Source organism: Petaurus breviceps, unplaced genomic scaffold, assembly GCF_028583685.1.
Source record: "Petaurus breviceps papuanus isolate PSGF00001 unplaced genomic scaffold, PetGlider_PUasm1.0 190, whole genome shotgun sequence".
NCBI lineage: Eukaryota > Metazoa > Chordata > Mammalia > Diprotodontia > Petauridae > Petaurus > Petaurus breviceps.
The window spans coordinates 9,711,108-9,736,262 of NW_027185810.1; the positions used below are offsets into that span (position 1 = coordinate 9,711,108).

At 36.4% G+C, this 25,155-nt stretch overlaps 1 protein-coding gene across 2 annotated transcripts in view; it reads left to right on the forward strand.

The window, feature by feature from the left end:
• CDKAL1 (CDK5 regulatory subunit associated protein 1 like 1) overlaps nucleotides 1-25,155 on the forward strand; it is a 704,048-nt gene that overhangs the window by 207,259 nt on the left and 471,634 nt on the right. For both annotated transcript variants that reach the window (XM_069092496.1, XM_069092497.1), the window contains exon 8: nucleotides 19,111-19,231. In XM_069092496.1, the coding sequence (XP_068948597.1) occupies nucleotides 19,111-19,231 (121 nt within the window). The remainder of the gene's footprint in view (nucleotides 1-19,110; nucleotides 19,232-25,155) is intronic.

Below are 25,155 nucleotides of genomic sequence, written 5' to 3' on the forward strand. Positions count from 1 at the left end.
ATATATGTATGTGTGTGTGTATCTGCACTCATTGTATTTGGGGCGGGGTGGAGAATGGAGAAAAAAGAACAAAGTAAATAGTGCACAGCAGAGAACAAAAGGAAAGTTACTAGAAGGCAAAGATGGACAGCTCTGAACACAACAGGTAGTATTTATTATGTAGGCTTTCTTGAAATGTAAATTTATTGCTTTATATTTTGACTCTTATGTTCTGCTGTGCACATGGCAATGTTTTTTTTCTTTTCTTATTTTGTATTTAATATTTAAATTTATAATATTTAAGTTCATATATATTTTTCTTTTGTGTGTATTTAAGTTTAAAATAAAGTAATTAAAAAAAAATGAAGTGACTATAAGGAAAAATCTAAAGGTGACAGATAGGTGACTGAGATAGCTGAGCAAGAGGGCTTGCTTTACTAATTCCCTGGTCTGAGAAGGTGTCATCCAGAAATTGTTGCACATACATTGCAGGGTGCTTGTTATTTAAGACTCAGAAAACCAAATAATTATAAAAGAAATTCAAATTTTTGAAAAATGAAATCATTTGAAAAAAGCTTTCAAATGATGTTTTTATATGTTTATAGCATTTATACTTCTGAATAAGTTAAAGTTTAAAATTGGGACACCTTATATAAGGAGAATAAATGTAAAATAGTTAAACACAAGGTAGTTTGAGAAGGAGGAGACTAGAAGTTGCAGGTACTGAAAAGGAGGCTTTGAATAGAAGGTAATACTCCAGGTTCATCTAAAGGAAGAAAGGTATTCTTTGAGGCACAGGAAAGGAGAGAGTGCCTTTTAGGCACAGGGATTGGGCAAAGACCGAGATGGGAAGCTAATGTCCTATAGGGACAGCAGAGACAAGGCCAGTGTTTTTCTTTTATAGATAGATAGAAAGATAGATAGATAGATAGATAGATAGATATAGATATATTTTAAAATATATCTATATATGTATATATTTAGATTTTTTTGCTTTTTGGAGGGCAACTGGGGTTAAGTGACTTGCCCAAGGTCACACGGCTAGTGGCTAGTTTTTGTGTTAAGTGTCTGAGGCTGGATTTGAACTCAGGTCCTTCTGACTCCAGGGCCGGTGCTTTATTCACTGTGCCACCTAGCCGCCCCTGGAGTCATATTTTACAGGTATTAGAGGTGGTTGGAGTGGGAGCTCAAGCAAGTTCCTGCTTTTACTCTGCCATGTTGGCTCTGCCCACTGACAAGACCAGTGTTAATGAGGTTTAGGCTCTGGGATTCCTCTTGAATCTTCCCACTTGATGAGACATTTGCTTGAGGCCATAAGCCTTTCACTATCACTAGGCCCAAATGTCTAGTCCTTGGGAGAAGAAGCTGTTTTGCTTGTTTACAGTAGAGTCTACAGGGTTTAGCACAGTGTTTAGCACATAACAAGCCCTTAATAAATGCTTTTATATTAATTAATTCATGCATTGCTTCTAGAGGCACTAGGGTACCATAAGAGTTAACTGAGTGATATGGTCAGGAAAATCACTTTGACAGCAGTGTAGAGTATAGACTAAAGTAGGGGAGAGACTTGAGGCAAGAAGACCAATTAGGAGAGTGCCTTGATTAGGAGAAATCTAGGAATAGGTAATGAACACCTGAATAAAGGTGGTAGCTATATGAATAGGGAGAAGGAGGTGAATGCAAGAAATGATTTGGAGATAAAAATGAGAAGATTTGGCAACCAATCAGGTTTGTGTGTTGAAGGAGAGTGAGCAGTTGAAGATAACACCTTCAAGGATAACACCTTCAAGGATAACACCAAGGTTATAAACCTGGGAAGCTGGTCACACCTTCTACTGAAAGAAGGAGGTGCAAGTTTGAGAAGGAAAGATTATTAATTTTGATTTATGTTGAGTTTGTGAGGTCTTTTGGGCATCAAACTTGAAATATCTGGTAGACAATTTGTGACAGTGTTGAACCACAGGGGAGAGACTGTGATTGTATATATAAATATATTCGTCATTTGGATTAAGATGATAATTAAATCCATGGGAGTTGATAAAATCACCAAGTAAACATTTAGGAATAGAAGAATGTGGTACCTAATACAGATTCTTGGGGAACACCAATACTTAGAGGACATAACCGACTTAAAGACAGTTTATCTATAGAATGTTGTTAGGTATCAGGAAAAGCATGCATGGTGTCAAGAAAATCCTAAGAAGAGAGGGTATTTAGGAGGAATGGGTCAGCAATGTCAACTAAAGCAGACTGATTGAGAAAGAAGAGAACTGAGAAAAGACTGTCTGATTTGGCAATCAAGAGGTCATTAATAATTTTGGAAGTAGCCATTTTAATCAAGTGATAATGTTAGAATCCAGATTACAAAGAATTGAGGAGGAGAAGGAAAATAGAAGTGCCAAGTATAGATTGGGTTTTCCAGGAGTTTGCCTTAAAAAGGGAGGGAGAGATATGGCATGATTGCTTGATGGAATGGTAGGGTCTACTGAAGGATTTTTTTTTAAGGATAGGGGAAATTTAAGCATGTTTGCCAGCAGTTGAGAAGGAACCCATAGATAAGGAGAAGTTGATAAATCAAGAGAAGTTATGATTAAGTTTGCAATCTGTTAAGAAGATAGGAAGGGTTGGGTCACGGGCATATATAGTGATTGATTTGGTGAGAAGAAGGGATCGTTGATTTTCAGAGACTAGCAGAAAAGAACAGAGATGATGATTCAAGGGGTTTTGAGATGAAGTGCAAAAGAAAAACTAGAGAGTATATCAAATGGCCTCCCTTTTCTCTGTAAGGTAAAAAAAAAGTTCTGAATTTTGAGAGATAGGTAGCATGGGAGGCTTATGGAGAGATGAACAGGTCTGGAAAAGTCTTTTGAATGACACAGGGAATCAATAATAAAAAGTATTGCCCTGCTGAAATGAGGGCCTAGTTGGAGTTGAGTAATATGAATTTTTAATGAAGTTAGTCAGCAGTTATTTGACTTTCTCCAGCTCTGTTCAACACTGCTCATAAGTAGAAGCTGAGGAGGCAAATCATGGGAATAATTCAGCTTTCAACTTTTCCAAAGGATGAGTGTTGATGGGACAAAGGGATGAGGGATTTGAGAGTGAAGGAGAGTCCAGAGGTAAATTGGCTAACTATTGGGTCAAGAAAGGAGAGAGCGCGAAATGAAGTCAGAGCAGGGGTAATGGCCTGAAAAACTAGAGGTCTCAGTGAGGAAGAATAGGTTTTGGAGGGACAAGGCATATAGGGAGAGAGGGAAAGATAGGATGTTATGGTTAAGATAGAGAATGTCAGAAATTTTAATCTTGGAAGTGAAATGCTTGTGGATTATGATAAAATCTATGTGTGGTCATCTCTGTGTCTCCCTAAAGCAGAATGAAGGTGGAGGTTGTGTCATTTTAGGCGAGTGAGTAAGGAAGTGGGAGATGTGGGATCATCAGCAGGGTTGTTGAAGACCGCTGATATAACGTAAGGGCAGTAGTTGGGGAGGAGAGGAAATTTCTTCCAACTTTGCATATCACAGTCCATTGATACCTACCTATTCCTCCTTTGCAGCTCTTGTCCATATCTTCCCAAATTCATCACAGGAGTCAGCCTAACATAGAGACATTATTTCCTTTCTCCCAGCATTGCAAAGGGAACACTTTGACTGTCCACTTGTCACCCCTCACTAAATGATTAGCCCATTTTCTCTTTCTTTCATGCAGATCTCTGATGACATCCTTCACTTCTCTTCTTTGGAGTTCCTTCTTGGTTATATGTTACAGCCCGTTCACCCCTACCATATGCGTTGAAACAGTAGATAATTGTTATAAAGATTTTGTATTGATGGGACAATAGGCATGCAAGTCAATAGTTGATGTTTTTTTAGTCATCTCATTTTGGAGTTAATAAATCCCACTCTTTTGGTGTCTACTCCTTTAGACCCTTTAATGCTCTTCCAATTGTATCCTCTTCAGCACAGATTTCCTCTACACATATTTAATTTAATCCCACATCTTTCATCTTGTTTTCTTTAGTGCATTTCTCCTTCCTGTAGGCATCTCAAGAATTGTTTTGTTTGAGTCTGTGTGCAGTATTTCCTCTATCCTTGAGGCATAAAGCATTTTTTGGTGATAATTTTTGTAAATCCTTTTTCCGTTTTTTCAATGTGTAGTACTCTTTTTGTATTATCTGTGAATGATTTTGGATGACTTTGTTGAGGTTTCTATCTTGCCTTGCTTACTTGAGGTGGATTTTTCCTGTCTGGTGCTTCTTTCTGCTCTACAAATCCATACTCATAATCATTTGTCATCCCTTATAAGATTTTTTTTTAAGCAATTGGGGTTAAGTAATTTGGTGAAGTTACACGGCCAGTTATTTCTGGGTGTGGTGCTAAGTATCTGAGCCCAGGTTTCGATCTCCAGGTCATCCCGACACTGGGGCTGGTGATCTTACTCGCTGAGCCACCTGGCCACCCCTAAGCAATTGGGGTTAAGTAACTTGCTCAAGGTTACACAGCCAGGTGTTTCTGGGTGGGTGCTAAGTGTCTGAGTCCGGATTTGATCCCCCAGGTCATCCCTACACTGGGGCTGGTGCTCTTACTCGCTGTGCTACGCCAGCTGGCCACCCCCCCCCCCCCCATAAGATTTTACAGATGTCTTTATATTCTGTTCTGGTGTTGCATTGTTTCCACTTGGCAAGTAAGTCATATAGTAGCTCAGTATGATGCTTTCTGGACTCTTAATTCCTTATTATTGTAATTAATTTTTATTGGTTTGACTTCCAGGTGAAATTATTACAATCTACATTGATATCATTTCTCTTGTCCATTTCCCATTAAACAATTTTTCAATAGCTTGTTTAAGTAATTCAGGGTGAGGTCTTAATGGCATGCTATATCTTTTTGTTGCTATTTGTTTTTCTCATTTATTATAAATTCTCATCTTAGCTCTGAAAGGTTAGTGTTCTTAATCTACAAGCACTGATAAAACTGGACAACTCATATCTATGAATGATCTTGCATGTCTGTTTAAATGTTTCATTCTTTGTAATGTTTAGTGCTTGCCATTTTCAGGGCCTTCCCATTCTTTTTTTGAACACAGTGTTAATGATATAGGGGCATGAGGCTTCTTCTGTATGCGTATGTCTTCTCTCTTTTCCTTCTCCTGAACCATCCTTTTCTATATATTTCTCCTCATCCTCGTTTAAGTCACTAAGTGTCAGAGTTTATGTTGATTTGATTTGAAGTATCTTGTCAAGAACTTTATAGACTTTCTTTAATACTTCACTCTTTGCCACTGACAGTGATGCATTTGTTTTAATGGTGTTTTTTCCCCAAATACTTATCACTACAATATGTGATGACCAGATACTCCAAGAAATAATATTTCTTTTAGCATTCAGGTAAATCATAAAATCTATTATGCTAAATCCTTTCTTTGTCTCACCATGTAGTATTTGTTAGCTATTCATCTATTTACCTTCAACTTTCATCTTTCTTTGGGTTTTACTTATAACAAGAATGTTAAGATTGATATGATTATTCTCTAACAGCATGCCCTACTCATTGATCATTGAACAAGCATCTTACATGTAGAATACTGTCTTTTAAATTAAAGTTTGTCAGTCTGAAAACTATAAAATTATTAGCACCTAGTACTCCCTTTCCTGTTACTTCCTCCATCACTGAAAAAGTTGACAAATCCACATGGACTTGAGTTGTGTATTTTTGTATTTTGTTTTTCCTTGTAACATAGGTTTAGTCATTTAACTTAAAAAGCCACCTCTTGACAAATCATTGATTTAACACTTATAATTTTGTGAATCCATGATTTTATTAGATTGATTTACTTCTATTTCATTAGTTTAGATTTACTCAGCCAGTCAAATCCTGTTAACAACTTTCATCAATTCAAATTATAATCCCACCATGCCTTCTCATTCTTTGTGATTGTTTTCCTTATTTCCATGATCCCTTATTGTTTAAGAAAATATGTAAAAGTACGCATGAATTACTGCTTACACATGAGCAGCCTACTTCCTTTTCTGGTCACATAAATCCTGGATAATTTCTTTTATTCCTCTTTTCAAGTGCAGGTTTTCACTGATAACTTGCATCCTTCGTGAACCTCCCTGTGTGTTTTTCCATTGTTTTCAGGTTATTCCAAATTTTAATTCTTGTGAGATAAAGATATTCCATGATTTGGCAGTTCTTGATATCTTTTATTTTTTTTATTTTATCTTTTAAATAAAAGTAATTTTAGTCTTTTCCATTTTTTGTTTTTTAAGAAATCTTTGCTTCTTTGTGAACTGTGTCTTTGTTTCCTGCAGCATGAATATCTTCTGCATATATTTGGCCAATTCCAAGCTTCATCTTGTCTATTACCACTTGATAGAGTCCAAATATAGGCATTTTATTATCTTTGCTAATTTTATTATTTTTGGAGATCTGAACTATGATTTCTTTGGTGAGGAAAATTGCAGATATATGTGTCTGTGTGTATGCACACATACATCCATACACATATTCTAGCAGACAGTCTTAAAAGAAATTCCTAGAAAGTTAAATTGATTGCTTTTTAAGATCACAAAACCAGCATGGATTAGGAATAAGACCTGAAGCCACCTATTCACTCTGAGTGACTGTCTTTGCCATTTTTAAAGATCATTGTAAAAAATAAAAGAGCTCTTTTATGTGGAAAAATTGTTCAGAGATAAAGTGAATAAGGTGAGGAAGCCAGTCAGTCGTGTTTTGAAGATACCTTGTCTGGAACAAGGCACAACTGTGCATCATCATGCCCAAGTTTTACTGTCATTACCTTACTTATGATTGTCTGTGAGGAAGACACACTGCAGCGGGAGGAAATACAAAGAGAATGTGCGAGACTATTATAAAAAATGGATGGAAGAACAAGCCCAGAGCCTGATTGTTAAAACAACCACTGCATTTCAGCAAGGAAGAATTCCTCCCAACCTGTTCTCTGCTCCTCCGCTAGGAGGGCCTATGATCCCACCTCCTCACCCTAGCATGATGGGCTCCCCCCACCTCCTGGAATGATGCCTGTGGGACTGCCCCCTGGTATGGGGATGCCCATGGGGAGGCCACATGGCTATGATGCCAGGTCCTCCAATGATGAGGCCCCTTCCTCATCCCATGATGGTGCCCACTCACCCAGCAATGCCCAGACCAGAAAGATAAAATGGAAAGAATATAAAGAAACCCATTTCTCAGTTTTCTATTCTTTGTTCTATTCCACCAGAACATGATGGTGCTGGGTCTCAAAAATGGGTTTTTCCCCCCCTTCCCCTTTTAAAATGTTGGCACTCTTTTACATCATTGTCACTTTCCCATGATTCCCCTCCCCGCAATATATCCCTCCCTCCCATCCTCATTGTATCCTTCCCTCCTCAGTGTATCCCTCCCCTGTGATAAATAAGTATACTGAAAAAAAAAAACACACAAAAAAATAAAAGAACTATTTCATTTCTCCTTTGTTTTCTTTCTAGTCAAATCAGCAAAAGTTTGAGGATGTTCTCTGCAGTGTCTCACACCAAGCTTGATGGGTTGTTTTCTCCTCAGTCTCTTTTCATTGACTATGAGGTGATATTACTTGTTTAAATCCCATTTTCTCGAATCTAACCTGATTTTGCCCTTGGCTTCCATGTCTTTCCTGTTTGGGAACAAAATTAAGTACTACTTGAGATAGATTTCTGTGCTCTTTCCCAGTCCTTCTAAATGATAGCTTCTTCTTTCTGTTGTTATCTCCAGTCTGTCCTGTATGCATTCATGTCTTCTACGCATTAGATTGTGAACTCCTTGAAAGCACAGACTGTTTTGCCTTTCCTTGTTTCTCCAGCACTTTGAATTGTGCCTGGCATGTAACAGGAAGATAACTGCTTGTTGGTTTGACCCTTTTACTCTCTTTAGTGTGGCTAGTTTTGCCTCAGCTAAACTTTTTTTTAAGTGATAGCATAAGTCATCTTTACTTTTGTTCATTTCCCATTTTTTGGAGTAGCTCATTATAAAACCATGTCAAGTTGAAGCTGATGTAATTGCTCTCAGTCTTGTCTTTTCAGCTTTCTAACTTTATGTTTAATTTGACTAATTTGACCTTTGCCATAGCCATCTTGACTGTACACAACTGATTCTGAAGTGATTTCTATCTTCCTAGGTGTTTCTTGATTGTTAAAAATACAGACAATTTAATTTTCTTAATGTTCTGTTCCTGTGGAATTCAGGAACATTTTCTTCCATAAGAAAGTATTCAAGATATAGTCAAAGAGCTTCTGCATGAGCTTTTTGGTCCTTTCCTATTTATTGACCCCTACTCCCCCACCCTCTCCAACTACATTTTCCAGGTTAATTTTTGCCATCTTCCTTTACGTTGCTGAATATCAAAGTATGTGGTAATTTGTCATTCAGAGATTGTCTCTGCTTTTTTGTCCTATATAATAGATGTCAGTATGTAATCTAGTCAATACTGTGTACATTGTAAATTCCTTAAAGTGTAGGAATTATTTTGTCCGTGTGTTGAGCCTTTCTGTACAGTGACTTAAGTTGTAATTTTCTTTTAAATTGATTTGATTTAAATCAAACTATGATTGTGGAGACTTGATATGCTTGGTGATTTTATTTCATCTTTTAGCCAACTTCCCTTCCTTTTTCTTATGTAATTGGCTTGATTCCAAGCACCTAGTACAATGCTTTGCAGATAGAAATTGCTTAATCTGTTCCTTTTGAATTCAGCCTATTGAAAACTGTATTTTGTTTTTGAAAAGGACCTATGTTGTACTTACTTGTTGATTGCCTCCAGCGTGTAGCATTTCACAAAGGTCACTTGAAAGATCCAGTTCTGCAAAATCTATTTTCTATTAACACCTTAAGTATTTATCATTAGTAGCCTGTGAATTAAATATAAATATAATCTTTCTCATGGGGCATTATTTAAATGTAACATCTTTCTCCAGAGGTATCTGTCTGTCTGTCTCTCCCCTGTGTACTTTAATATGGAATGAATTTCTCCAATACTTTACAAAGTTCCTGGAAGATAGAAAGGATATACCGAAGGGTGGGGGGAGGGTATGAATGGGCATTAATAATGAATCTCCATTTCCCACCTGTCTCCACCATGCTCCTCAACAGGAGATTCATCATTGTGTAAGATCAGGTCAGCATTGGTACTCAGACCTAATCTGATTGAAAGGTAGACTGAAGAATTCCTCCTAAAACCTCCATTTTAAGGAGGGTGCCTTGGTCATTCATCTCTTAATTTCCCAGCAGGTTGTATTTCTTTGAACTTTATCATGCCCCTGAGCTGGGTTACCCTCCGTGAACACCCTTTTTAGCCTCATTTTTTTGGAATGTCTTCTTTCATTAGATTGTAAGCTTCTTCAGAGCAGGAATTGTCTTCCTTCTGTGTGTACCCCAAAACTGTGTGGAACAGAGATCCTTACCCAAATAATACTCCGAGTCCTCCCATGGTAGGAAGCAGAAAAGAATGGTTTATTACGATCTTGACAAAGGGCCACCCTCCTGACAAATGGTCAGGGAGGAGAAGCAATTTACAAAAGTAAATGGCGAAGTTATAAAGCCCTAAGGAGGAATTATCCCCCACCACTCTTCTGACCCTTTTCTTCCATTGGCTAGAAGTCAGGTGCACAATCTAAGTGCGGCAGTCTACCTCAAGTGCCAGAACTAGGAAGCAGTAGACCACCCATTGTACATTTGAGAAAGCACTTCTGTCCTTTGGCACATCTTATGCTGAGGTGTCACTGAGGAGAGGGGTGACTCCCTACTGTTCTGAGTTTTGAGTCCTTGTAAATCATGTGATTTCTGGTGAAGGGAAACTCGGGCCTGTTTCCCACGAAAAGCCTTACAGATTTTAGAGTGTAGTCTGAGAATTTTTCATTTCTTTCCCTCCCTCCCTCCCTCCCTCCCTTTTCCTTCCTTCCTTCCTTCCTTCCTTCCTTCCTTCCTTCCTTCCTTCCTTCCTTCCTTCCTTCCTTCCTTCCTTCCTTCCTTCCCCTCCTCTTTTGTTCCCCAGTGCTTAGTACAATTTAGCACATAGTAGACACAATAAATTTTTGTGTTCTGACTGTCTGACATTAAGTTCACCATCTTTTGTTTTTTCTGAGTTGCGAAGAATATATACCAAGTTTATATCCAGATAAGTGAGGTGTCACAGAGGCAGGAATATTGGAGTGAGAAAGATCTGAAACTGAATACTAACTGTGACCCTGAGCAAGTCACTTAACTTCTCTATGCCTCATTTTCCTTATCTCTGAAATGGGGTTAGTAATAGCTGCTATATCACATAGATAGTGTGAGGATCTAGTGAGATAACCTATGCAGATAACTTTGTAGATCTTATTAAAGCCTTGTATGATCATCATTATTACTATTCAATGAGAATACACATTTTATAGGGAAGATATTAAGTTGAGGCTTCCTGTCCAATGATTCACATTACAATTAAAATTTTTCTTTTAAATTGATTGAAGTCCAACCATGACTAGAAACTTGATAGTTTTGGTGATTGTTGTTTGCTTTCTAGTCAACTTCCCCTTACTTACTTTCTCTTCTCTTTGAATAGCCCAATTATTTTAATATCGGCTCTGCTAGTAAGCCAACTCCTAACGGAGGATTCAAGCAGAGCTTTAGAGATAATGTTTATTGTCATGGACTGAACTAGTGGGAAAGTGACTTAAGTAAGAAACAGAATCTAAAAGATCAAGGAGAGTTGGCACCAGGTCTCTACAGTAGTTAGGAGTGTCATTGTAGAACTACCTCAGAGAAACAATGAATGACCTTTAAGAATAGGTGGGTCAAGTAGCATATGAGAGGTAAAGGAATGAGGTTCTTTTTATAGAGCCTTTTACAGAAAGAACAATAAGAGTCAGTGTTGCCAGATTTTTGGTTTTCCTGTAATGTGGAGTGGCATTCTAAAACTAATCTGTAGGTTTTGTTTTAAAGTATCTCACTTTCTTCTTGCCAAGGGCCAAGAAGAAAGGTTGATTCTTGCATAATGAGGAATAGCATTTATGTGATAATGTGTGGTTCATAGGTGATCATATCTTTGATAGCCATTGAACTTACTGTTCAATGGATAGCTACAAATGATTATTGTATTGGTTTTTGTGGGACCTTGCTTCAATAAATTATGTATTTATATTGTTGTTGGGTAAGTTAGATTTCTCTCAACTCTTGCTGTATACTTTATCTCAAAATTAAGATGAAAAAAAATTTCCATTTGTTTACTCTTGGTCTCTTTTCTGCCCAGCTTCCTTGCCCTTTTTTAATGCCTCTGTCTTGACATGATTGATCATCAGGTACTTCCCATAATTGATCACTCTTTTGACACTATTTATTGGTTTTTTAACAGGCCTACTACTTCACCTAGGCTATGATAGAAATCTTTTTATCAGTGGTTGGAGTTATTATCAATAGTTGGACTGGTGGAAAGAAAGGAGAAATGATAGGATATAGACATCTGTTAAGTTATAACACATGTTCTCAAGAAGCATATGACTTCTTTCATTTTTTCTCATAGGCAAAAGCTTTTTAACTTAGGTCTACAGTCAGATGTACATTTTTGACATTAATAGTACATTAACGGTCTATTTCCATAGACTATTACCAGATAAGAAAGATATACTGAAGAAATAGCCTTACATTATTCATATTTAAAATGCACATATGACCAGACTACCAAATTTGCCATTTGCATTATCATCATTGTTCCCACTAACTGAATATTTTACTTCTTTGGTCTTTACTGTTAAAGAAATTTTCCTATGCTGTTTGATTCTTTATGCTTTTTCCTCCTCTAAAACAAAATGCTAGGTTTCAGAATACCTTTGTGACTTCTCACACTTGTTTTGTTTATATTGTGTTCTCTCATGATTTATTGGGTTGAAGATGGTGATAATAAAGAAATGGACCCCATGTGACTGCTATCAGAATAACTTTTTATTATAGTAATTTTAAATATTTTACCAATTAAATTTAGACATATATTTAGAATAAAATTTCATTTAGAGTAAAATTAGTTACAGAAGCTCATATTTAAAACAACAGTTTCAGACTGGTAGACTATTTTATATCTTTCTCTGTCTGAATTTGCTTTCATCTTTAATCAAGTATAAAGAGATGTTCTCTTATAATTTCTCTTTTTATCTGTACTATCCTATCATTTTTAGTTTCTCTTTTTTAAAGTTAGGTCTTTGGCTTTTTAAATGAATCACTGGATTGGAAAATAATTCATTATATCATCAGACAGAGATATGTCCCTTTATTTGCATGTAGATGGGGAAGATGAATAATTTATCAAATGTTATTAGTGCAGGCTGCATATTACTGAAATCACAGCAGGAAGTAATGAAATTTATATCATGCTGGTGTGAAAAAGTATGCCTTTGCTTAGTCATTATTGAACTTTTGGCATCTCTCAAATTACTATTATGTTATCATGCCAATCTTGGTTACCTATTCATTAACTGGACTTTTGATTGAAAAGTTTAACTTGATTTGAAAATCTGAGGTCTGATATGCCAAGTGCTGTGCTTGACTGAGCTATGTTGTTACCTTGGAGTAGGAATTTTCATACTGAATGCACATTATTTTTTAAATTACTTAATGTAATTATTAAAGTCATTTTGGAAAAGTTGTGATTGATGGTTTTATTAGTTACTTCATGATGAATTTTAGTTTTATTAGTTCCTTCACTATTTTCTGAATAATTGAAGTAAACAAACTTTCTCCGAATTTAAGTATTTCAACATTACATTATTACATTTACATCTTTCCTGAGGATATTGTGACCTTTCGAGGATAGAAAGATTGGATTAATTAGACACTCTAGCTCCAGATGCAGTCACTGCTATCTTGGGGACTTTGCTAGAATCCTGATAAATGCAAATTCTCCAACCCACCTAAGTTCACAAAGGCCTCTTCTTATGAGGTACAGGTCTGGAGAAAGCAGGGGCTTCTTCTCTTTCCCATCTTTCAAGTATTTCCCTGTCAAGGGTTTTCTCCTTTTTAAAAAAAAATTTTTTTTGAAGATTAAAACCTTATATTCATTTATAGTTAGGGAAAGGACAATTTCAATGTCAGCTTGTCACCTAATCATAAAATTTTAAACTACTTACAGTAATCACTCCCCTAAATACACTGCACCTAATTGCCTTTGACAACACAAATCCAAACTATCTCCCTCCAGTTTCCTATGGTTTCAAGTGAACAAACAAGAAAACGATTCCTGGTGAAATCTAGTTCCATTATTCTGCTTATGAGGAAGGCCAATTTAGCAATAGCAACATGGGGACAAACAAAAGCTTAGAGAATGCAAAGCAAACTTGACAGCCCTTAGGAGAATGAGAAGGAAGACTTGCTCCAGAGGACAGAAGGGAAAAAAAAAAGACAGTGGGGACAAAACCAACAGACCTCAGATTAAGGTTTAACTTGATTGCATAAAATTACAAATAAATTTAAGGGATTGTACAAAAGAAATTAGCTCTGCCATATGGTACTCCCTTCAAATAGCCAAGGATCTCTCCTTTATGTTTCCAGAAACTAGAAATCCCTGAGTTATACCTTGACTTTCTGTTTAAAAGAAAACCCTCTGAGTATAGCCAGAACCAACACAATTCCTGGGATGTGTCAATCCATTTCATTCTATTTTGCCAATTATTTCTGGTCTGCAGGCCATAAATTACCCCCCTCTCAAGTCTTAGTGTTCTTTTAAACCACTCAGGAACAGTGCATTGCGGTTCCTTGTTCTCTTCTAAATCCACAAGGTCTCTTCAGTTTCATAGGGTATTGAATCCTTTTTTGTTGTTTTACGGTGTTTATTCATAACTGATCTTATTTACTAGATCCCAGGCCATATTTTATTTTGCTGTTAATGTTTCCCATGTTCATTTGCCTGTTTATGCTCAAGATCTTTGAATTTTCTTCCCCCTAAAATCTTTTATTTCAGTCTTTTTCCACTTATTTACCCCTATTACTCAGTTTCTGATTCCCTCTCTTCTGATGGTATTTTCCCAGGGGATTGGATCTCAAAGTATCTCAGTCTCTTCCCTCACTGGGCAATTGATGAGTTCACCACCCTGGGTCTCTACCCCAAGTGACTTTTGCGGGGCAAGAACTGACTCCAGCTGGATGCTGAGCTTTTAACCTCAGGTTGGGGAGTACCACTGTCCCAAGGCCATTTCCATTGTTCCTCAGTTTACTGGCCCAGCAGTACACAGTAGTCACTGGTGCTGTTACAGGTGGGATGATTTCTTTGGAACTTGAATCTCTGACATACTCATAGGAGGTGGTAGTAGATGTTTCTATATGGAATTGAGACATCTGTCCTGCCCCTTTTCTCTGTTTCCCATTCTTCTATAGAGATTTTCTGTTGTACAGAATACTACTGAAGTGCTGCTGGCTCTTGGGCTTGCATTTTGTTGCAAGCCTGTGTTTTAAATTCCTAGTGTAGCTTTGCTGTAGCATGGTTGGTGGTGGGACACGGTACTGAGTGAACTCAAGTTAGGTATTGTTTTATGGAGTTTTTACCTTCTTTTTTGCATTCTTAGTCTGAGACCATGGATACAGCTGAAATTGCTTTATCTTTGTTGTATAATGTCTCTGAGAGGTCTTGAACATCAGAGAAAATGTTTAATCCTCCATTTTGTTGGTCATATCCACTTCATTTCATTCAACAACTTTCAAGGGCTTCTTAAAGGGAATCTAATGCTCTTGATTGACTGATTAAGTGATTGATTGAGTAAAGATACCTACACCCCAACCACAATTAGTTCATACCTGATTAGTGGATACTTTGTAAGAGTTCTCATTTTATTAAAGTATTAGGGGCAGATTATCTTGCCCCTTTAATTAGGCCTGGGTGGTTGGCTTATTCAGCCTCCACCCTTAAATTTGAGTGTACTATTGCAAGTGTGCAACACTTTCACAGTGGATTAGCATCTGTGTGTTACAGGTTTTTTGCAATTAAAATAATTTTAATAATTCTTTTTTGGTTAATTTTATTTTTTATTCTTCTTTCATCTATATTTTTGTATATACAAGTCTTTCTACCCTCAATTTTTGCTTTTGCAAGTCAATGCAATTAGGGATTTTCTTTCTTACTAAAAAGAAATCTTATCCTCAGAAGTAATTTTACCCACACTTCTTGAGTCAACTTTTTTTTTTGGGGGGGAGGGGGTGTTGCTGAGGATAATTTGTTTTTATCAATCAATGGACAGAGAAAGATAATGAATGTGATGGAACCTACAAGGTTGTTAGTTCCTTTAGAACAAGAACCATTTCTTCCTTAACTTATCATCTTTGCTTCTGAGAGTCTAGCTCTTGTAGTAGCTGCTTAATAAATGTTGAATTGGGGCAGCCAGGTAGCACAGCAAGGACGAGCACCGGCTCCAGTGTTGGGATGACCTGGAGATCGAATCCCAGGCTCAGACACTTTGCACCCACCCAGAAACACCTGGCCGTGTAACCTTGAGCAAGTTACTTAACCCCAGTTGTCTAGGGGTGGCCAGGTGGCTCAGCGAGGAAGAGCACAGGCTCCAGTGTCGGGATGACCTGGATCAAATCCAGGCTCAGATACTCAGCACCACACCCAGAAATAACTGGTTGTGTAACCTTGAGCAAGTTACTTAACCCCTATTGCTTTAAAAAAAAATAAATGTTGAATTGAATTGGCAAATTGCTATCCATGCATTTGAAATGTCCTCACTTATGAATTATGAAATTACCAAGGAGTGGAACCAAGATAGTAGAGAAAAGGCAGGGACTTGCCTGAGCTCTCCCAAATTTCCCTCTAGATAAGTTTAAATAACACCTCAAAATAAATTCTTGTAGCAAAAATGCAATATTCACAATGCCCACAGTGACTATAAATATGTCGGTGTAGTTGTGAACCAAAAAATGTAACAGGCTTTCCACTTGGAGGACAGAGCCAAAACATTTATTCACATACCAGAAAGTCAAGCCCCAAAGCAGAAAGTCAAAGTCATTACAGTAGCCAAAAAGTGGTACACATAGTTAATGCAGCGAACACCCACATTCCCTGGCCTTCAAAACAAAACAGGCTCCCTTAGGCAAAGATCCTCCTCTCCTCATTCACAGTAGCTGCTCAACCTCCATGCTGCTTTCTCCCTGGAGTTCCAGCTCCTAGCAGTGCTCAGCAGAAGTCCTCAGCAGAAGTCCTGGCTGGCTCTTAGAAGAAGTTCTGCCACCAGAAGTTCTGTTCTCAATGTCTCTGACCTCTCTGGCCTGGGCCTTTTCTTATATATGATATTAGCTCCTCCTTGCCCCACCCCTTCCTGCTATGTCCGGAAGTTCATTCCCCTGTGGGATTCACAAGTCTTGGGTCTTAATACCTGACACAATTATAAACTTGAAAAACTAGCTTGTCAATACAAGGGGCATGGAAGATCTTCAAATCCCATTACCATTACAATTCTAGACTGGCAAAACCAACAAAAAGGATGGGTTAAAACAATTTTCCAGCCCAAGACAATGTAAAATGTAAAATGTTGGCAGGAAAGGTCTCGTACTGGGGTGAGAGTAGAGTGCAGGCTATGCTGAGTAGGTGGTGCCCCACCAAACCAAAAGCAGACACTGGTGGTGACTGAATCATCAGCAGTGGCTTCTTCTGGAATTCTCAGCCCACAGATGGTAAGGGGGTCAGACACCTCAGAAGGAGATTGTAGGAGTTCCTTTTTTTGTCACTGGGTGCAAGACTTTTTCGCATTGCCCATACTAGGATTTGATCACAGTTCCAGGGCCAGGAAGAGCACTCACACATCAGACCTTGTGGCTACAGGGGAGTGAGGGCCCTGCCAGGAAAGAAAAGAGAATGTGCAGTCACTTACAGATAAAAGTACAATAGGGCAGGAGAACAGTGGCCACACCTCTCCTTAGATCATGCCACCTTGGAAGAACCAAAAATTTAAAGAGCCTCCCAGAGGTTAGTCTAAAAACAGAAGCATGAAAGGCTTGAAGCTTGGGACTGTGCTCCTGCACCATGGGAGCAGAGCCCAACTTTAACAAAAGTCAAAAGGATGAAAAAAAAAAAGAAAATTTTAAATACTTCTTTAGAAAAACAAGTCACCTGGAAAATAGATCCAGGAGAGATCAATTAAGAATTTTTGGCGAGTTCATGGAAAGCCATGATCAAAACAGTAGTCTAGACATCATATTTCAAAGAAATTGTCAAGGATATCCCTGATATCCTAAAACCAGAGGGTAAAATAGAAATTGAAAGAATCCACCGATCACATCCTGAGATAGATTACAAAATGGAAACTCCCAGGATTATTATAGCCAAGTTCTAGAGCTCCCATCTCAAGGAGAAAATATTGAAAGCATCCAGAAAGAAATATGGAGCCATAGTCAGAATATCATGGAGCCACAGTAGGAATAACATAACATATAGCAGCTTCACCATTAGAGGATCACAGGGCTTGGAATATGATATTCTGGAAGGCAAAGAGCCAGGCTTATAACCAAGAATTACGTACCCAGAAAACTGAGCATAATCCTTCAGGGTAAAAAAGGGACGTTAATTGAAATAGAAGACTTTTAAGCATTCTTGATAAAAAGAGCAGAGTTGAATTGAAAATTTGACTTTCAAATAAAGGCTCAAGAGAAGCATAGGAAAGTAAACGGGAAAGAGAAATCATAAAGGGACTCAAGGTTAAACTGTTTACATTCTTCCATGGGAAGATGAAGATTGTAATTCCTAAGAACTTTCTCATATATTAGGGGAGTTAGAAGGAGTGTACCTAAACAGAGGGCATGGATGTGAATTAAATGTGATGAGATGTTTATTTAAAAAACAAAACAAAACAGTAAGAGATGAAAAAGGAATGCAGTGGGAGAAGGGGAAAGGGAGAGGTAAAATGGGGATAAATTATCTGATATAAAGGAGGCATGAAAGAATTTTTACAATGGAGAGGAAGATGGGAGAGATGAGGGGAAATGGCACTAGTGGTGCACTTGTGAACTGATTAAGAGATTTTGTAGAGCTATTTGAATCTATGTCCAGAAGACCATAAAACCATATATACCCTTTGAACTAGCAAAAGCTTAGGTCCATATCACAAAGAGATAAAGAAACAAAAAAGAAAAGGATACACACACACACACGCATACACACAAAAAAATAATTTTAGCAGCTTTTTTTCTAGTGGCAGATAATTGGAAATTGAGGGGATGTCCATCAGGGAATGACTGAACAAGTTATGGAATGTGATTGTGATTGAATACTATTGTGTTATAGGAAAAACCTGGAAAGACTTACATGAATTGCAAAGTGAATTGAGCAGAATCAGGGAAAGGTTGTATACAGTCACAGTAATATTGTATAATGATCAACTATGAATGACTAAGGTATTCTCAGCAATTCAATGATCCAAGACATTTCTGAGGGACATCTAATGAAAAATGCTATGTATTCCCAGAGAAAGAACTGAGGGAGTGTGAATGCAAATCGAAGCATACTTTAAAAAAAAAAAAAGAAAAACTTCCCTTATTTTTCTTGTTTCTTTGTTTTTGCCTGTTTTCTTTTTACAGCATGATTAATATGGAAATGTTTTCCATGACTACACATGTACAACCTATATCTAGTTACTTGCCTTCTCAATGGAAAGTGGGTTAGGGAGGGAGGAGGTGAATTTGGAACTCAAAAATTAAAAAAAAAAAGTTAAAAATTTTTTTTCACATGTAATTGGGGACAAAATAAAATACTAAATAATTATAAATAAAAAAGAAAAAAACACCTTGCATTAAAAAAATAATTATGGAGTTATCACTCACTGTTTCCCTTGAGTCTAGCCAGTACAAAATGGGAATTATGAAAACAGCATATATTCAGACTGCAGCTTCAAGGAAAACATTGTTACTTAAATAATGTTATGAAGGAGATGGCATATCACATTTTTGCTATGGTCTTTCCCTCTTTTAAAAAGGTATTTAAATAGAGTATCCCAAAATTCTCACAAACATTAACATATTTATAAATACTAATATACCATATGTACAACAAGTATTCACATATTTACATACACTAACATATTTGTCAGGAATTTAAAATGAAAGTGAAGTCATATTCCTCATTTTAATATCTCTTTATATGCTTCTTTTGAAGGTCACTCTGTGAGACTCCTGAGTCAAAAAAAATCTAATGGAAAACGTTTGGGGGGAGCTCGATTGGATTTGCCAAAGATAAGAAAAAATCCACTGATAGAAATCATTTCTATCAATACGGGGTAAGATCTTTTCAAACTTCTTCATAAAATATTCAGAACCATCCATGAGTTCAGTATCATTTTTTTCCCAAGCATGTAATAGTATAGTAATTGAATATTTTGTGGAAGAAGAAAATTCTCCTAAATTACTAAAGTATTTAATAATAATGCCTTCTAAGAATTTTAGTTATGTAACAAAGTTGTACCATAGTAGTAAATTTGTTTTTTTTTTACTAATATTATCATTGTCATTTGCCATTTATGTTAATAGATAGAGATAAAATAGAACAAATATCCCTGAAAGTAAAATGTTTGAATAAAACATTTGATTTTTTTGTAAAATTTGCCCATTTGTGATATGTTCCTGTCAAACATTCTTCATTATATTCTGCTTTTTGAAAATTGATTACTGTGTGCTTTTTAAAGTATATCATTAATGTGAGTTTTAAATTAATGAAAAGTTTTAAATGACTAAAGTGTCTTTTTAACTCTCTATGTGGACCTAAAGTATATTCTCACTTTTGCTGAGTGGTAACATACTTTCAGATTGCTTTAGTTGATATTTAAAATTATTCCAATCACATGAAAATATAATATGAAAGTAAAACCTAACAGAAAATAATCCCTCTCTCAATTTTAGTGGTATATTAGAAATGTTTCATCTCTTGCTCCCATTCTTGGTATCATCATAAAAAATAATTATTGCAGCCTGGAAATTCGTAGTGGGACTAGGACAGCAGGATCCAGTGTCATAAGAACACCCCATTCCCTGGCACAACACTTTTATTACCTCTCACAGCAGAGAAAAATAATTTTGCTTGCCCTTTTATTCCTTCTCCTTCCATCTCTTCCTTCTTGTCAAGAGAGGTTTGACTTATATACACTTTACTGTTCCCCAGGAATATGGTCAGTGCCATAATGTGCCTGTTTGGCTCAATAAAACTTACTGATGAGTGTTGTTCTCAATGCAAATATACTCAGTGGAATTTATCTTTTTTATTTTTACCCCTGCTTGCCTAATGAACTTTTAAAGCCCACTTCACAGGTGTCACTTCCTCAAAGAAGCCTTCTCTTGACTCTTAAACTATCATTTTGCTATCTTTCCTCTCTTTCACAGCCAAAGTCCTAGCAAAAGCTGTGTCTAATATCATTCACTTCTAACCCCTTAAGATTTGCCTTTCAGCCTTATGATTTAAATGAAACTTCTTACTCCAGTAATCTTTGGATCCTCAACTCTGATGGCTTTGTTTCAGTTCTCCTTTTTGATATTTGACATTATTGTTCACCTTCACCCCTGGATACTCCTTTCCCTGAGTTTTCATGGCATCACTCTATTTTCGTTTTCTTTCTCCTTGTCTGACCACTGCTCAGTTTCTTTTGCTAGATTTTCATTTAGGTCCCTCACACAGGGTGGATGTTCCCTAAGCCCTTAATCTATTCTCTCTTTACATTATTTTTAGTACCACACCAGATTTCATGTGATCAGTTATTACCTCTAAGTCAATATCTCTAAGAACTATATATCTAGCTATAATCCGTCATTACCAGCTTCCTATTGTATGTTTAGAGCAATTCTATATACATCTCAAATTCAACATAACCAAACTAGGACTCATGATATTCCATCCCCCCCTCCCATCCCACTCCTCTTCCAAACTTCCCTGTTTCTGTGGTGCTCATCACCATCCTTTCATTCACTTTGATTCATCCTTTCTTTAGCACTATGCTAATCACTTGGGATACAAGAAGAGATGAAAACTAGTCCTTGTCCTCCAAAAGTTCACAATCTAGTAGTTATATAGCACTTTACAATTTGCAAAGCACTGTGCATATTGTCTAATTGGAGCCTACACAATCTTATGAGGTAGATGTTATTATTATCTCCATTTAACAGATGAGAAACTTGAGACCAAACTACTTTACAAAAGTTAAGTGACTTGCCCAAATATCACACCACTAAAAGTTTGAGGTGAGATTTGAACTTAGGTGTCCTTTTCTCTTAATCTAATTCACTTACCCACTGTGCCAGCTAGCTTATAAAAGAATTTTATTATTGTCACTAGGTACATAGCAGTGAAGTTCTTAAAAGTACTTAGGAATACCCAAACAGTGAGGGAGCAGGCATGGACAATATTCCCATCTCACAATACACTTTGGCTGAGCAGTAAGATAATTTCTACCCTGAGCCACTTTGAGGAATATTTCTTTAATGACTGCTCTCTCTATAAATGTATGAATATAGCAGTGATTGGCCTGTCCTGTTTAACTTAGAACTTTGATGCCCACAATTACAAACATTTGATAAGCTGAATTCCCATAATGCCCATAGCATCTTTTTCTTTCTCTCTTTACTTATAGACATACATATCAGAGCTGGAAGTGACTATAAAGATCATCTTAGTCAACCACATATTTTGGATTAAAAGTAGAAATGTGTTGCTGTTTGTGTGTGTGTATGTGGGGTGGTACAAGATAAAGTCATCATGGAGAAACAAAGCAAATATAAAAAAGTATGAACTATATATGCTTTTTCTGTATTTGCAATCTCTGCCCCCAGGGGCTATGTGGTTTACTGGAAAGAATATGGAAATTCATAAATAGGTTGTGATAAAAAAGCAGTAAACAGTGGGAGGTGGGGGGGTGGTGAGGAATGACCAAAATACATTTAAAAATTACAGAGAAGAAAATGCAAAAAAAAAAAATCAAAAGGGCTTACAAACAGGACAGTTTTGTTACTACCATGTTGAATTTAATAGACATTTAAAACATTATATAACAGTATTTGAGTTTCTGTTAGGAATATTTATTTTTGATGCTTAAGTTCATAAAACAGTAATATTTTTGAGAACACTAGAGCTGTAGTCAGAGGCTCTGAGTTCAAGTTTTGCCTTGCTGTTTTCACTATGTGACTTTGGTCAAGTCACTGATCCTCACTGTCCCAGTTTCCTTATGTATGCAGTGGAAGTATTGAACTTGATATCTAAGATTCCTTCCAAGTCTATATCTGAAATCCTGTGACCCCAGTCTAGTTCTAAATCTATGTCCTGTGGTAGATAACTCCTCACTCTTTACATTCTAAAGTAATTATTGGGGGGGAGGGTAGGAAAGTGTTAATTTATGATTTCAGCATTGAAGGAACTGCTAGCGAGGAAACCTCCTTTCCCTGTGCAAATGAGCAGTCGTTGTGCACTTTATAGTCTGTAGAGTTGCCTGAATTGAATGGCAGGAAAACACATGGCCATGTAGGCAGCCTATACCAGAGGAGGGACTTGAATTCCATGCTGCTTTACTACATTTCTCTCAGTTGTTAAGATCATGGCTAAAAGAATTTAATTCTATTTTAAAAGAGTGCATTGACAATTTATACTTTCTTTCAAAATTAAGACATAGTGTTTCTTCATTTGATTGTACATCCTGGTACTCCATCAGTCCAGCTGTAGTAATAACACTGTTGATAATAAATTCATATTTACAAAACGATTTAGCAATTAAAAATTTTAAAAAATTAAACATTTCTATCAGGTAGATGGTACAAATATTTCCTCTCTTTTATAACTGAGGAAATGGAAACCCAGAGATGTTCAGTGACTTCTTTAGAGTTATAATAAGTATTAGAACCACAACATTGTTGTCTGACTTCAAGTCCTGTGAATGCCACATTGATCCTTTCCGAGATCAAATTTAGGAAGAAGAAAAATTTCTAGTGTGAATGAGAGCAATCAAATTATTTTTAAAGTTGTCATGCGACAATCTTATTAGTAACTTTGTGATTTAAAATAATTTTATTAGGGTGGCTGGGTAGCACAGTGAATAGAGCACTGGCCCTGGAGTCAGGAGGATCTGAGTTCAAATCCATCCTCAGACACTTAACATAAAAAAACTAGCCATGTGACCTTGGGCAAGTCACTTAACCCAATTGCCCTGCCCTTCCCCCTCCAAAAAGCAAAAAAAAAACTTTTTTTAAATAAAATAATTTTATTTCCACAACTAAAAAATATTACCTTTGCATAATGATGCTGGAAATATATGAACAGAACATTATAACAAGTAATTATAGTAAAGAATGCTGTTTTAGTGATTGCTAAATGAAATGGATACTAACCCATAGAAATAGACCTTAATGTTGCCATATCACATGACTGTACTCAACTAAATTAGCTTCTCCCTTTTGTTGGAGAAAATAAAAGGAAATTAGGTTTTTTTTTTTTTTTTGCTACCAATGAGATTACAATTATAACTGGAAGACAAATAAGGTCCAGATTAAGACAAAGCCACTTGATTTAGTGGTCCCCTGGATCCAGAAGACCCACATCCAGTTCTGTTAACTCTGTGATCTGAAGAATATCACTAAGCCTTGATTTCCTTATCCACAAAATTTGAAAAGTAACATTTATCCTATTTCTGGAGATGTTTTTGAGTGTCCATTTATATAAAATGTATGTATAGCTTATATGAAGCATTAAATAAACACAAACCATTAATATATTAATGAGTGAAACTAAGTCAAGTAGCACTTATTAAGTCCCTAATACCTGTCAAACACTAAGGATAGCTTAGGATGCAAAGAAGGCAAAAGATAGCCTTTACTCTCAAGGAGCTCACATTCTTATAGAGAGAAAACATGCAAGCAACTATGTACAGATGATATAAATAGGAGAATTTGGAAATAATCTTAGAGGGAAGACATTAGCATTAAGAGGGATGGGAAAGGTTTCTTTTAGAACATGAGATTTTATCTGGAACACAAAGGAACCAGAAAGAGATGAGGTAGGATATAATTTCAGTCATGGGCAATAGTGGAGATGGAATGTGTTGTGTAAGAAAGAACAAAAAGGAAGTATCATTGAATCTTAGGGTGGAGGCGGGAATCAAGCAAAGTCTAAGAAGACTAGAAAGGTAGGAGAGAGCCAAATTAAAAACTGATTTATTATACTGGCTTTTATTAACCAGCATCTTATTTCTACTTCAAGATTCAACACCACAAATCTCTAAAATAGGGTTCAAAAAAATAACGCTGTTTACACACCTTTTCGGTAGAGTAGCATTCAGAAAAAAAAAGCTGAGTTGATGAACCAGTTTTTTAAATTGTTCACATCCCATGACAGCATTTAGAAAATAAATGTTTTTCATATTAAGAAATTAGCTTCTTTAAAGTAGGATGTGGTGATTTCCAATCTATTTTTCCATTCATTCTAATGGAAAAAATGGTCCTTGTTTGAGTTTTAACATTCTTGATCAATATCCCTTTTATTTTGTGAAACCCACAGCCTTTCCTGGAGATCTGTGGGATGGGACCAGGAAGAAAGCATTTCAGAAGTTCAGACATGGTGCTGGCTAATTGAGTAGACAATTATTTTTAAAAATGCAGATGGTCAGTATTAACAGAGATGGTGTTTATAAATAAAATCGCTGTGTATGTAATTCATACTTAACTTATATTTCTAAATAATAAAATTTTAAAATACACAGTTAATATGCAACCTCAAAATACACAGAAAAGTTCCAAACCAAAACATAGGAAAGGAAATTGTTTCCCCCTGTAAATAGAAAAGAAAACACATGACCAGGCAATCACTCCTAATTAGCAACTACACAAAAATATAAATACAAACAAATCATTTCCAGGAATACAGTTGAGATATATGAATCTGTTTAAGTAATTTACTTAATTATTTGATAAAAAGTTGTACAAAGAGAAGAAAATAAGTGATTATGCAATGGAGACCAATGTTTAAAGAATACGTGATAATAATCTGCTTGTGGCTGAAGACTTGCTTTATGGTCAGAAATCTTTTTCCTTCAGAACCATGATAGGTGGGATTATAGTTTTCAGTTCAGTGGAATTATTTGAGCCTATTCATTTTCTCCTTTCAACCAGAGATATTATCTTCATCTATGTCCACTGTTTTATTGTTGTGTTGTTTCAGTAGTCTGACTCTTCATGA